General features: G+C 33.5%; 2 protein-coding genes across 4 annotated transcripts; both read right to left on the bottom strand.

Annotated features, from left to right (window-relative positions):
- Window positions 1-895: 895 nt before the first annotated feature.
- LOC114387475 lies at window positions 896-3,148 on the bottom strand. Its single transcript, XM_028347666.1, has 4 exons — window positions 2,154-3,148; window positions 1,690-1,897; window positions 1,478-1,607; window positions 896-1,370 (listed from the first exon to the last, which is right to left on the bottom strand). Exons 1-4 carry the CDS (start codon window positions 3,002-3,004, stop codon window positions 1,087-1,089), a joined length of 1,473 nt encoding a protein of 490 aa, XP_028203467.1. The 5' UTR covers window positions 3,005-3,148; the 3' UTR covers window positions 896-1,086.
- Window positions 3,149-9,014: 5,866 nt separating this feature from the next.
- Window positions 9,015-13,281, bottom strand: LOC114387874 (putative E3 ubiquitin-protein ligase RF298). 3 transcript variants are annotated; one of them, XM_028348102.1, is made up of 4 exons: window positions 13,146-13,280; window positions 12,781-12,819; window positions 10,417-12,538; window positions 9,015-9,695 (listed from the first exon to the last, which is right to left on the bottom strand). In XM_028348102.1, the coding sequence occupies exons 3-4, from the start codon at window positions 12,532-12,534 to the stop codon at window positions 9,156-9,158; spliced, it is 2,658 nt and encodes an 885-aa protein (XP_028203903.1). In that variant the 5' UTR covers window positions 12,535-12,538; window positions 12,781-12,819; window positions 13,146-13,280; the 3' UTR covers window positions 9,015-9,155. The 3 variants fall into 3 exon arrangements, with proteins under 3 accessions (XP_028203903.1, XP_028203905.1, XP_028203904.1); XM_028348104.1 differs by having other exon boundaries at window positions 9,695-9,829; window positions 13,146-13,281; XM_028348103.1 differs by lacking the exon at window positions 9,015-9,695 and adding an exon at window positions 9,842-10,323 and having other exon boundaries at window positions 13,146-13,281.
- Window positions 13,282-14,767: the final 1,486 nt, after the last annotated feature.

Below are 14,767 nucleotides of genomic sequence, written 5' to 3' on the forward strand. Positions count from 1 at the left end.
ATATTTAGTAGATTTTTTTGTCATAATTTTTTAGGCCGGCCAAACAAACCCTAGCCGATGTTGGTAAAAAAACCTAACCAACATCGGTTGAAAAATAGACTCAACCAACGTTAGTCGAAAAATAGCTCCAGCTGATGTCAGCTGACAAATATTTCCGGCACACTTTGACAAAAAAATCTTATTTGATGTCGATCGAAAAATAACCTTAGTTGGTGTCAGTTTAAAAACATTACTGGTTGTGGTTAGGCAAAACAACTCTAGTTAAAATTATCAATATTTTATATTTTTAAATTATTAAAAAATATTTTTTAATTAATATTTCAAAATTAGCTTGTGTTTGTTTTCTATAAAGTTTAGTATTAAAATTTCATCTATTTAGAATATAAAATTGAAATTTTGCATATGGAGGAAATTGAATTGCCCTATCCAAACAAAAAATTTAAAATTGAAGAAATTTGTATTGATTTATCCAAACAAAGCATTTAAAAAATAAAGAAAATTAAAATCAAAGCAATTCAAATTCTAGACATTTCAAATTCCCTGAATTTTTTAAATTCCTAATCCAAACAGAAGCTAATTATATACTCATGCACTATATTTGTTGGAAGTCAATGTGGGAAATCCGTAGTCAATTCTCATCAAGTGGCACAAGTGGTTTGAATCGTAAATATCAGTATCTCCTGTTGCCAAGACCAAAATAAACTCAACTATTGCTTGAAATTAATTTAATATTTAAATTACTTGCAATATGATGCAAGATGTTGTTAAAAGTAATTGGATATTTACATACAGAATTATCCACCCTGAACTGAATTATTTGTACAGTTTGGTGCAGTTATCATACCCTGAACTGAATTATTTATATGAAGCATCGAGCAAGGACAAGGTACAAAAATGAGTGGAAAGGGAAATAATGCAATAGTATTATACATGTATGGGATTTGGAAACCTCATCGATTTGAGGCTCAATCAAGGGCACCAAGAAATGTCAAACTCCATTGCATGGCCATACCACTTTGACTTTATAGCTAACTGAAAATACATTGTTTATCCAAATATACCATATCACTTCTATCAATCAATTTCTTATGGCACAAATATTTTGGGAGGTGGGGTTGATTCCCTTACACCTGTTGCAGAACATGGTGGTGTTATTTTCACAACTTTCCTCTTTAGTTTCCTGCACTGTCTAATGGCATTTTTCTGAGCAGATGCATTTACTTTCATAATGTCCACTTTCACTATATGGTGATCAGAAGTTCCTTTAGATGAAATGACTGAGTAGGACCCTGGTACATATTTGTAGTGTGAGTTTGGGGAAGCCAAAATGTAATCCACTCTTGTGCCATACTTGCATGTCCCCTGCACATCTATTTCAGCACTCAAATTAAACTTTGAAGCATGAACAATCATAATAATAAATAAGTTTAGTAAGCAAAGAAGCAATTGAGTAAGTAAAAATGTAAAATAAAAATACTTTGGCCTTTGGCAATGATTGCAATGGGCTCGCATTCTCCTGCATAATCCTTTGCATCAACATAGCCTTTTGATTTCACGAAGTTCATCACTTCTGACCTTGGCCTAGGCTTTCCAAGTTTCTCATAATACTACAATATAAACAAATTCTCTAAGATGGGTGTGAAAAAGAAACTCATTTTAATGTATTAGTTGTGTGAACTAAGAACATACCTTAAAAATGTCTGTCCATCTCTCTGATGAGTAATCTGCTCCATATAGAGAATTTAGACCTCCTGCCAAGATATGAGGAGGGTCATTGGAGCGAATTATTGCATGTACTTGCTTCATTCTCCAATTCTCATCTAAGTGGTCAAGTTGAGTAGAGTGAAAATTTATTTCTCCTGCCCAGGGCACATCAACTGTAGCCTTCAAAACATTCCTGCATCACACAAACAATTGGCAGTGCAACTTAGCCGTCGTTACAAATAGTAATAAACTAACTACTTTCATGATTCTTTTGTTGTCGTCCTAGGTATCTCCAATCGAGAGTCAAAGACTAATATTTCAAGGCATGAATATTGATTTGAGGGGCTGACCTGCCCCCGAAAGATGAAAATAATAACTAACTACTTTCATGATGAAAACTGAAAAGTGGCAATTATTATTTCAATGAAAATGTGGGAGGAATAAAGCACCTGAAATCATCATCATCAGCAATCTTCTGAACTCTCCACTTCTTAATTGGCCATTTGGACAAGATGGCATTTCCATATTCTGGAGCCCAACTTTCAGCAAACACATATTTCATCCCCAAGGCAGCTGCCAAATCAGAAAGAGGCTTCATGTTCTTCTCTTCCTCTGCCTTCACATCCTGCAGGGCCAGCACATCAGCATCAATCTCTCTCAGGACTTCCAGGATGCTTCTGCTGCATGTGAATCTCTCAGTGCCCTCACAGTAATTCATAATGAAAGGAAAGCACACAGGAGACCTTGCTGGAACTTGATGCCTGCCAGAAACATTTCCCATAATTGTATCTGATGTGCCCTCTTTGCTCTCTATTGAAGCAAGCAATCTACTATTTGCCAATGAAATCTCATTGTCAGGGAGATTGATAGAAACCTTCAAATTCGAACGTGGCAGAATCTCGGAGTCAGAAAGACTCTGAGCCTTGTCCAGAGAGGCATGCAATGGAGATTGCTTTAATATACTCTTAGGAAAATCACCCTTTGCAAGAAGACTCTTCTTGTTAGATCCATTCTCATGATTGGAGACAACCCATTCATTAAATTCTGAAACAGCAGGTGCAAGTGAAAACATTGCTACATTGAATGTAGCAATCCTAATAGCCCTTCCAGATTGAGACTCAACTAAGAGGCCATTTGGGTCACTTGTAGATTTGTTTTTACACAATTCTGCTTTATGGTGACCCTTAAAGTTCAATTTTCTAAACCTTTTGATAACAACTTTAGACCTGGGGCGCTTCCATAGTAGCCACAATATCCTTGAATAAAGGTGCCGGAGTTTTCTTCTAATGACACCAAACATCTTACCAGGGAAACAATCTAACAAACTGGTTATTGGGAAGAAAAATAAAAATTCAATGTTTCTGATTTCATAAAATGTTCATTCTTTCTTTCAGCACCTTAATTTGTGGCACATCATACAAACGAGCCAATATATGGAATAAGTGGAGACAAAATTAGGTCCTAACTACTCCATGGAGGGAGGTAGATAGAGTCAGAAGAGTTGACAATGGCGCTATGTTGTTGAGCTTCTTTTCCAACAGAAGAAAACAAGGCCAACTGCTACCAACAAGAGCAGATAAGTTAACTAACATCCTGTTTTTATATTAATTAATAATAGCAAAAACATTACAAAAAATTTGCATAGATTAACTAATGGTTTTTTTAAGTAGGGTCAGCCAATGCCCAGTGGAGTAGAAGCCTCCATATACATCCCGTGATTTGCGGACATTTTTTACGGCATAGCATCCATTGGGTATGCTGATGCAGATTTATACTTTTCTTATATAATATGTGAGTTGAAATCTTAGCTTTCTCGGATGTACTATAGAAAGCTATAATTTAATTGCAAGTATTGTTATTTATGTCCAGAACATAAAAAAAATTAATTATACATTCCTCTTAACCTGGTCAGAGAGCTGTTATTAATAAATATTATATCTGTCTTATAATTTTTTAAACAACATAAACTTTATCACCGAGTATATGAATCATCTGGCATAGGATTGTTCCAGCTTAACCAATGATCTTGACTTTGAGCTTTTGATATGCAGCTACCTTAACTGCTCAGAAAAAGAGTTTGTTGTTTATAATAATCCTATCAAACTTGAGTAGAATTGCTTCCCAGAGAAAATATTTGTGCTCTTTAAAAAAAAAAAACCTAAACTTATCATAATAATCTCTTGATAAAATTTGTATATGCAGTATGCAATTGTCATTTGGATTGAGCTATTCTAACCCTCAAAAGGATAGTTGGAAAACAGAGATTTTTTTAGAGTCCTTTTCACTAAACCAAAAGTCAATAACGTAGGTAGCGAGAGAGACAGACAAGATCTGAAGACCACACCAATGTAAAATCATCATGCAGTTGTTTCAATAGGTAAACTCTTATGATACACTTTACAATTTATATGAAGAATAATTTTACCCTTAGTGTTAGTAAACTACATTACTAATAAACAATGATAGGAGCTTTACTAGTAATAGTATTAAATATTTGAATTAGACTAAACAGAGTTTTATAGAGAGTAGTCTTGGCACTCTCAATGAAAGAGTAATCTCACACCTGACCCGTGTTTTTTTTATCTCTCTCTTTAATTTCAAATTTAAATTCTCTTTTGATCGAATTATTTATATGCCTCTTTCTAATTTTAAATATATGTACTCTTTTAGTTGATATCTTCTAAGTTCTTCTTTTTTTTATAAAAAAAAATCCCATGCAACATATTAAATACTAACCACTAATAATTTTTGCACACTATTATTAGACAACAAAGACCCTACCTTTGAAGTGAACAATTGAGTCACAAGAAATAGATTGAATTGTGACCAATGGATAAATGCTAAGCTGAAAATTTTAAACCCTTCTCAGTTAAGTATAAAACTTGGCGCTCAAAAGATTTTTCAGAAATTTTTAGTTAAAAGATTGATACTAACAATGGTTAGTTAGCTAGTTAGTTAGACATTAGCTAGTTAGTTAGAAGATCAAGTAGATATTGATGATATTAAATCAGCGAGGCCTTTAATCTATTGCAATAAGCATGACTAACAATAGATGTAAGATTGTATAATATCGCTCGAGCGTAGGTAGTTCGTAATTGATCAAAAAATTTATATGGGAATCTTCTAAGGAAGATTCTAATCAGGTTATGAAACTTAGAAAGTTAAAGTAAGTTTCCTGAATCAATTTTCTGTCTGACTTAACTGTCAATATTTTTAGCAAGCTAAATGAAACAAATACGGAGTGAATGATTATTAATCAAAGTACTTGATAGTTGCTACAAAGATCCACAAATAATGAGATTCTTAAATAGTTATCTAAAATGGCTTGATGTACATCAGTAATGTATCAAACTTGATAATCTCATATAGTTAATGATTGAATGATGTAGAAAATAAGTTTCATGCATATATACGACTGAGTATGTAGAGAGAGAAGAGAATTAGAGCACTGCACAAAGGTTTAATCCTGGTTTTACTAACAATTCTTATATTACTTCCACTCTCCACACACAAGTGAGATTGTCCCTGAAGGTGACGATGGCGCTGTTCACGCCCCCGTTCATCCTAAGGGTGCAGGTTCTTGAATCAGAAGTTGAGTACACAACACATTGCTCTTGGACACATCAACTCTTGATATGTATCTCATCACTATGCTGCCCATATGTAAATGGCCTCCACTTACTTACTAGCTTAATTGTTGCATGCCTTGCCATGGTTTGTGTATCATAAGCACCTCACAAGATTCTTAATTAGCTTAGAACCCAAGCATACTCCTCCTTTTATCAAAGATAATATATATATTATTGACTAATTTGGAGTACTCTTCATGTATGTGTATGTTTGGATTAAAGTTAGAAATACTGAATGTGTATTCCAACATAAATCAAACAGATAAAAATAAGAGTGAAGACCTTAATTCTTTTGACAAAATTACTTTTGTCTCAAGTTTGTTTCACCTGAAAATCAAACATCCACGTCTGGATTCTATTTTAGTGGATTTTCTTTTGTGTTTGTTTTTCAATTCTTCGTGTAATGATTCTACTTCAGCATTAGTGATATGCAAAGTTGCAAACATTTCGTCAACAAAAGAATACAATTTAAAACTTACATAAAAAAAATACAATTTAAAATTGAGTTAATAAAATTTTGGGAATTATTATGTACAGTCAACAAAAGATTCCTGGAAAACATGCCACATGCTGAATTGTCATTGGCTAGTCAACGGAGGGTATTGGAATAAGATGCTCGATACTTGCATCAAAGGAAATGCCAAAATATTATGGACAAGCAGGACAAGGACGAAACGATCGTATTGCCCTGTACACAAGCAACTAGAGGATGATGAATGCTACAGTCTACAAAAGTTAAACAGATATAGAAAAGTCCTTACTTACCAAAAAAGGATCGAAAATTTAGGTGAAATATATGCAACCATGAAAGCCTTTTATAATCATGTTTTTTTTTTTTATAAAATAAAATTTAGGTGAATTGATCCTAGGAACTCATCATGACCAGTATATGCTTCAAGATTTAATGAGAACTTACAGAAGTATCATTAACAAGATTTTCACATTGACAATGAGAATCAAACCAACATCCTTATCCATTCCTTACCAGCTAGTTCACATTTATTGACTTTTCATAATCATGTTAAATGGACATACAAAAGAAATCGCATGTACTTTTGCAAGGTAGCAGAAATGCTGCATGATCTCAACATTTGAATCCACCGTAAATTGCAATATTCCAATTCACTGGTAAGAATATTAAATACCTCCAAAATAACGTAGAACATACAATTGGAGCAATGAAGGTGCACCTTACGCATACAAACAAAGAAATCACCAATATTACATTCCTTAGCAAAAAGGCCGTGTCCTAAAAGAAAAATTCAAGAGGATCACAAAATATATATGGCCAATCTAGTGCACGTGTACATATCTTTATCCTTGTAAACAAAGACTATTTCCAAGATTAAACTTGTTAGTTGTGATCTCTTGATTTGAACATTTGAGAATTAAATTTCAAAGTTCAGACTTCTTTAGAAGCATTAAATTTTATGTTCTTCTCTTTCTCTCCCTTCATTCATCTTCTTCTACCTTTAAGCTTTTATTCATTACTTTCTATGGTAGTGAACTTCTTTTAGACTCATCTTCTACTTGAAGTGGTGTCTTCATTCATCTTTTTCCTTCTCCATTTAGCACATGATGTAGCTCCTATGAAACTTGTTTGCCTTGAATCTTTTTCATCAATGGATTCATTTGCTTCTTGTGATTTGATTGGAGCGGAATGGAGAAGGAGAGCAACCTTAATACCTTATCATTGTGTCAAAGCTAGCTCTCACAAGACACAAAATATGTACCGCCACTAGTTACTATATTTTAAAAAATCTAAGAATTTTAGTACAGTTCTTTTTTTTTTCAATAATTGAATGAGTTTAATTGAGGGCGAGCCCTGGTGCAGCGGTAAAGTTGTGTCTTGGTGACTTGTTGGTCATGGGTTCGAATCCAGAAACAGTCTCTTTGCGTATGCAAGGGTAAGACTGCGTACAATATCCCTCCCTCATACCTTCGCATAGCGAAGAGCCTCTGGACAATGGGGTACGCTAGTTTAATTGAATGAGTTTAATTAGGCACACTAAGAGAGATTCTCAAAATGTAATATCAGAATCCTTACATTTTCAAGGATATTATAGAATTTCTCAATATACAAAAGGTCTAAATATCATGAAGTAAAAAAAAAATTTAAAATCTCAAGCTATCAGGTGAAGGCACGTAAATAGTTTTATATTATAGCTTCAACATCATCACACAAGATCCTTTTAAACTAGAAACATGGATAATACAAAAGCTCACCTACCTTATGCTTGAAATTCAAATTTTTTATTACAGGAATAAGGATGACAAGGATCAAACTCTAAAGTACTTGATACTCTGTTACCGTGACATGAATCATTAATTTCAAAAGTTTAAGTTTTTAGTAAAGACGTGAGTGATTTCATGTTACATTTTTAATACTATAGACTTGTAGTGAGCTCAAGCGCAAAATAACAATTTGTTGCCAAGATGTGCATTTTCATGAAAGGATGTTAATTTACAGGTGCAGCTTCTTGTGTGATCTCCATCTCACAAGCATCTTTCTTCTACAAGGGTGTGGATACTCTCATGTGAGATTTTCATATTATCTTATCGAATAAATTCTGTACCTATTTCTCTATTTTCATATGCATTGAATAGGAGGGCTATTATCAAAATCTATATTAGTCTATGTGAAAATTAAGAAAGACAATTTTTTCATATGATACGATTATGTGAAAATCTTGTGTGAGAGGATATTCATTCCCCTCCTACGAAGAAACTAATGGAAGTGGCAACCACAAGGGTAATGAAGAGAATGAAAACAATGAAATGGATACGGCTACAGAAAGAAATCTCAACCTAACTACTGCTGTAGTGATCCAATGGTTTAAACTTTGATCTCAGTGGAGTTGCAACCGTCGTGGGTTACAATCATGGCCTAATGCAGTTGCAATCAAAACATTGCAGTCACGTCACACAAAGCAACTCATCTTTTTTTTATAGATTACAAAGCAATCTTGTTTGAACCAAATAAGATCAATAATAGTAAGACAATGCAACTCATGTTTAATGTTTTTGAAACCTTGCTCCCAATCTTGTACTATTTCAAAATGGCTCTTCAACTACATTTTTCCCATAAGGTATTTCAGTTTTACTCTAAGAAAGCAGTTTGCAAACACGAGATAGAATTTAAGACTTCCGACAAGCAACCAATGTTGTCTATAAATTAAATATAATAAACCAGTCCAAAATATTGTCAAATTTCAAAATGTTATGGCTTTTTCCAGCTTAATGATATTTTGTAATTTTCATTAGAAACAGAGAGTTTCATTCTAACAAGTTTTAGAATTTTATTTAGGAATCGACGCATTGTGTATACCTTGCAGCTCGTACATTCTATCATAATTTAATTTCAGTAAAGAATATCTGTAGATATGATGTTTACTTTGCTTTATTTTTTAAGATTATTCATCTACTCCATCTTGCTTTTTAATTCTGAATGAGCAAGTTGTGGCCTTCTCATTATGGGACCAAAATCTCCATTTTGATGTTCATGTTAAGCAAATGTTAGTCAGATTTTTGTTCTGAGCCAAAAAAATTATATATTACTAATGAGGATGAAAAAGTAAAGAGCTGAGCATTATATTTAAACGAGAAAGACAGGCGTAGCTTCATGAGAGAATAAGAGAAGTTCAAGCAAAACCAGAACATCAGAAGAAAAAGAAAGAAAGCTGCAACAGAAAAATCAAACTTGGCATTGAAAGCAACTTAATGTATCTTAAACTCGAGATGCATAATTCTGAATGCATTATTCTTTGCAAGAGTGTCCCAACAGACATTATTCAAAACACTCATTTCATTCAAGTAAATAAATTATGTACGGGCAAAACGAACAAAAATACGCCTCTGGATGGGGCTCCTGCAAGAAGGACAGTCTTGCATTCCTTGTTTCTCATGGAGCTCATTGCATGTTGTGCAAACTACCTGATGAGCACATGGGAGGAATACAACAGACATCTCCGCAGAAAGGCACATGACACATTCTCTTTCCCGTTTTACACCCCCTATCAAAGAGCAGTCATTTAAATTTGAAACCAGTTCTGAGATAAAAGTGGCCTGCGATTCTCTCAGAGCCGTGCCTTTCATGTCCATACAGCTGCTGGCATAGTTTCCATCAATTCCCCTTCTCAGTGCAGCAATTTTGGAAGAGTCGGTCTTCTGCCTCAGTTGCACAATTTCCTTTTCAAGTTTCTGGATGCCATTTCTGTACCTGTGCAGATTCTCCTCTGCTTTTAGTTTGATCATGTCCTCCTTTGATTTTGCTGACTCCTCAATTTGTTCCCTTTCTTTTCTTATAGAACTGGCCTGCAGGAGGAGTTCTTCTTTTGCCTTTGCTGCCTGCTGCCACCTAGCCTGTGATATTTTTCCTTTATGATGAGAACAGACTTCATAACTAAACTCATTTGGCATTTACACATTGAATATGGTGGCACCGGCAGAATCTCAAGTGATGCACGTGTACCAAACTGTACTCTCATGTTTCACTTCTGTAAAACAATATTTACATTTTTGTGGTTCTGGAATCAATACTTTAACTAAAAGACAAGTCTTGCCACCACAAGATGAATAGAACCTTCAAAGTATGAATCAAACAAGATGCACGAGGACAGAATAAAGATGATATATCATCATATGCATTAATTTCTTGGTGAGGGAAGGCATTTCAATTCTTGACCTTTTAGAAGGTAAGAAGGATATGACCTTGTTAGCTAACACCATGGAAAGGGGAAAACATTTTGATTCATTTAATACAGGCACTACCCACTCATTCTAATGGTAACAATGTCAATGGTTAAACCATGCATAGAGATGAATAACAAATAAAATGTCAATGCGTGTCAATTCAAATTTATTTCATTTATTTCTGAGCATAAAATGAGAGTTGGGAAATTTTGAAATTTCAGATAATTACTCCCTAACTAAAGTTCTTACTTTTTAGGGACAAGGCTTTTATATTGAACAACTGGGAGCAAATTACAACCTGAGCCATATATGTTAGCATAGATATCAGGTGAACCATTACAAAATAAAAAGCACGTTGAAAAGCAGTTAGAATAAGCTTGAAATAGTATACCTCAACTTGCTGCTGTTGCACTTTAGCTTGCTCTAATTCTTGCTGCAACTGAGCCAATTTGTGTTTTTCAGTCATTAGCTCTTCCTGAAACAAGGATTTCTGCTTCTCCCATGATTGAAACTTCATTTGGGTCTTCTTTTCCCTCCTTGAGACCTCTTGATAGCTTGTGGCTGATTCTGCCGCTCGTAACTTAGCAGCCTCCATCTCTTTCCTCAGTGCAGCATTTTCCACCTCAAATTTCCGGACATCAGCATTGGTTCGTTCTACCTGTGCACTTGCTTTAGACAAGGCATTTTCCATCTCAGAAATCTTCTTCATAGTGTTTTCCTCTAGAGATTGTTTTTCTTTTTTAAGACGTTCAACTTCATCTTTCTCTTGTCTCAATGTCTTAAGCTCAGCCTTATCCTTACACAGCCGACGAGCTGCCTGCATAACCTTCTGATTTGCCCACTCTGTCCATTCTTGAAGCTGATTTTGCAGCTCCTGAACCCTTGGAACTAGCTTCAAAATCATCTCATCCTTTCTATCTTGGGGTATCCACTTCCCCAGGGACCTGTCATGCAGTATCCCCATACAACTACTATTAGGTGGCTTATTATTGCAGCAGACAGGTGTTGTAGGAGACTTACTATTTGAAGACAAAGAAAGAGAAAGATTAGTATCTGTAGCTGATAATACGTTTGAGCTACCAACTGCAGGTATATTTCCATCGTGCACTGAAGATAAAGTGTTGGTTGACCGAGAAACAGTAACAGTAGAATCCAGACTAAATGCAGTGGGGGTTGATGGTCCATCATTAGATGAAAAATCAGCATTTAAATTGTCTTGTGTCACATCAACTCCCATTGCCTTACTTATGTTTATGGATGCACTCTTTAAGTTTATGGTAGTAGGCTCAGATACAGATTTAAGTTTTTTATCCAAGATTAATCCATTTAAACCATTCAGTCTTCCTCCTCTTGAAGACCCTTTAGACCCATATGTTCGATAGCCTTTTTCCATGTGGAATGACTTTTGTCGAAGAATGTAGTCTCTCTTAGTGCTACTGGAATGGACCTTTCTAATATTTCCACACTTTTCTTCCACCAAAGGAGATTGAGATGTCCCAGAAGTACTAGATGATTTATCAATAGAATCACGTCCAGAATTTGCAGCCTCTTTCTCCGATGGTCCAACAAGAATTTGAGAATTCTTTGACTTGTCCAAACCAGTATTTCCTTCCACAGAGGATTTCTTAGGTTGAGAACCTGAGGAGACTGATTTACAAGGACTTGGAAGACTCAATTCAGGACCTTTTGTTTCTAATTTTGACTGTGATTCAGTCTGAACAGAAGAACAGCCATCAGCAATGCCATCACTACCTAAACTGCTTGAAGGGTCACCATCCATTGCACAAGCAAGTGACACGTTCATGTCACAAATTAGCAAACGCCACATTGCATCCCCGGTACTGAACAATGGCCTAACCTCTCGAAGAACACAGACCAATTCAGCCAAAATATACTTCTCTAGTTGCACTAAATCTTCAAAATAATGCTCTCGTGAAGGATTAATCTCTTGGCCATTTCTAAGAAATGCTAAACCATTGTCAACTACATTAGACACAGCATCTTTACATCCATAACAAATGCCAGACCTTAAGATGGCCTTTGTAGCAACGTCTTCAATGTAGCCACACGCAACAATTTTTTTAATTGCACTCTTGAAAATGGTGTCCAAATTGCTCAGAACAAGTTCTTCCAATTGGGCTTCAGTGAGATCACTCCAATCGGCATCATGGAATTCATCTACCTCAAGTTCCTCCTTTGGTTGGCTAATCCTGACATCAGATGAAGCTACAGGACTAGACAATCCAAGGTCAAGCTTCAACGCATCAGAATGATCTTGGCTTACACTGCACATGCCAGAAGCACTAACTTGTCCATGACCTGGGGTTATTTCAAACTTTTCAGCAGAAAACTCATAGCTGAGGCTTTCATGTTGAGGTAAAGGAATAATCTTATTTGGTTCACCTAAAGGTGGATCAGCCCTGAATTTTCTCTTATTCCTACTCCCTTTTTCTTGGACAGAAACTGACGGAGCCATTTGACTGCTACCACTGGCTACCAATGATGCCATTTATCTGCAAACCAGAATTAATATATATATCGTCAAGTTTTATGAATTTATTTAGCATCATTCACAAGCATCCAAAATTTACTGAATCCAAATACAAGTTTCTTTAAAAGGGATAATGTGAAAATTAAAATTGATCGGGGAAATTCGAAATAAACTTTCTAATATTATCGACCAAGGAAAAGGAAAAGAAGAAAAAACTAACTGAATTATAATTCAATGAGTGAATTTAAGAAGAAAATCCATTACCTCTGAATCTCAGTATTGCAGCCTAGAATATGTGAGTTCCTGAAACGTTTAGATTGAGAAAAAACAATCAATCAATCAATAATCGAACAGAAAAAAAATAAGAGAAATAGAAAAAAAACAAAAGCTACCAAGACCCAGTGCTCACAGCATTTAGAAAATACCCAGATGAAAAAGAGAGAAAACTGAAAGTACCGAAATGAATTCAATGACATATCAATACTCTACACACAGTCACGGATCAGAAAAGTGATCAAAGAAAATTATATTTTCAATATTATTGGCAGCCCCTGAATACACAGAAGATCCCCAATAGACGCGGAAGAGAAAAACCAGAGTTATAACAGTATTTAACGATCCAGACGTACCCGATTGAAGCAAATTTGGAACAAATCAAAGGTAAGATTGATCTTAGAACATAGGAGAATTAGAAAGAAAATCCACAGTTTTTTGTTTTATTCTTCCTTTATTTTATTATGCTGAGGCTGCAAGAGCTTTAAGCCTTAAATTAAAAAGACTTTTAAACGTAGAACGTCTCTCTATGGTAATTACTAACTAGGTTAGCACTGTGTGCAATGCAAAGATTTTTTTTTTTTTTTTGGTATGTGTGAATATGTGCAATGCAAAGATGTTAATACAAAAATAGGAATTTTTAAACGCTAAAATTATATTTTCATCCTCTTATTCTATTCAATCAATCAATTTTGGGACGTAGTTGTTAATAAGAAAACATTGACGGCAAAATTGTTAATGTCATCCTATAATATTGAATTTTTAAATTATTAATACAGAATTTAATTAAAAATATTAATTAATAGAAAATTTTCTTTAAATTACATAAGAATTTAATTAAAGATCCAATATTATAATGTCCCCTCAACAATTTAGTGATCTTTTATATGGAGAAATAATTTTTTTATAATTTTAATTTAAATTATTCTTAATTATAGGATTATTGTAAATAAAATATCAATAATATGAATAAATTAATCTATATGTGATAGTCTTTATTGCATAAAAATTAATAAATCTTATTTATTAAATTAAAATACATATATAGATGATACAAATGTTGATGTCATCATTAAATTGATTTAAGGAAAGATTCTTCATAGTTATTGTTATCTTATATTTAGGAAGAAATATAATGTTTTCTTTGACATGAGATTATGATAATAATTAATAAGTTTTTTTTATTATATTTTAATCCTAAATACGTAATGTATTAATGCACTAGTTGAATGATCATTAGATATAATTAAATACTTGTAGAATTAAAGATTAATCAATAAAGAATTTATCGACTCTTGATAATGAGTTTGAACATTAAGATATAATTAAGATCTTGGTCAGTGCAATTAAACGATAGAATAAATGAGTATCTTAGGTCATTCACCAATTAAATATAAGGTTTTGATTAGAGTTTGACAATAATATCATATTTAAAGTTAACCCAAAATTATAAACAACATTACACTAAGAGTGTTACTAGACATTTATCTTGATTATTAAAATAATTATGATTAATTTACTATCATTTTAGTACTAAATTTACGATATTACACATGAACAAGTATTTTAATATTTGTAAAAGAAAATATTTTATTTAATAATTTAATTTAAAAATTTAATCAAATAAATATTTTAATAAAATATTATTATATTTTTTTGCTAGCACCTAAATATAAATAAAGCAAAATAATTTGAATTTGGTGAAAATGTGCTTACCTCAAGTTAGTTAGATTTAGTCAAGGTTGTTTTCAAATTTCCAAAAACATAATTGTTGACAATAGAAAAAGACAAATATATTATTATTTTCAAATATGTTTGAAATTAAGATAAAGTTAAAATAAATTCAAACAAATAAACTTATGATCATATAAAGATATGATCAAATTAATTTCTTAAAAGATGACTCAGCATATTCACTAAGTTGTTTTTATTTTGATTTTTTTCGTTATTTACTAAACAATTGATAACCAAAATTGAT

Source organism: Glycine soja, chromosome 15 (assembly GCF_004193775.1).
Source record: "Glycine soja cultivar W05 chromosome 15, ASM419377v2, whole genome shotgun sequence".
Lineage (NCBI taxonomy): Eukaryota > Viridiplantae > Streptophyta > Magnoliopsida > Fabales > Fabaceae > Glycine > Glycine soja.

Excerpts from the sequence above, each read along its gene's own strand:
- LOC114387874 (XM_028348102.1), bottom strand. The coding sequence starts at position 12,534 with ATGGCATCATTGGTAGCCAGTGGTAGCAGTCAAATGGCTCCGTCAGTT. Across the intron at positions 9,696-10,416 it reads TGCAACAGCAGCAAGTTGAG|GCTAGGTGGCAGCAGGCAGC; the intron begins GTATACTATTTC and ends AAAATATCACAG.
- LOC114387475 (XM_028347666.1), bottom strand. The coding sequence starts at position 3,004 with ATGTTTGGTGTCATTAGAAGAAAACTCCGGCACCTTTATTCAAGGATA. Across the intron at positions 1,608-1,689 it reads GATGGACAGACATTTTTAAG|TATTATGAGAAACTTGGAAA; the intron begins GTATGTTCTTAG and ends TTTATATTGTAG. Across the intron at positions 1,371-1,477 it reads AATCATTGCCAAAGGCCAAA|ATGTGCAGGGGACATGCAAG; the intron begins GTATTTTTATTT and ends GTGCTGAAATAG.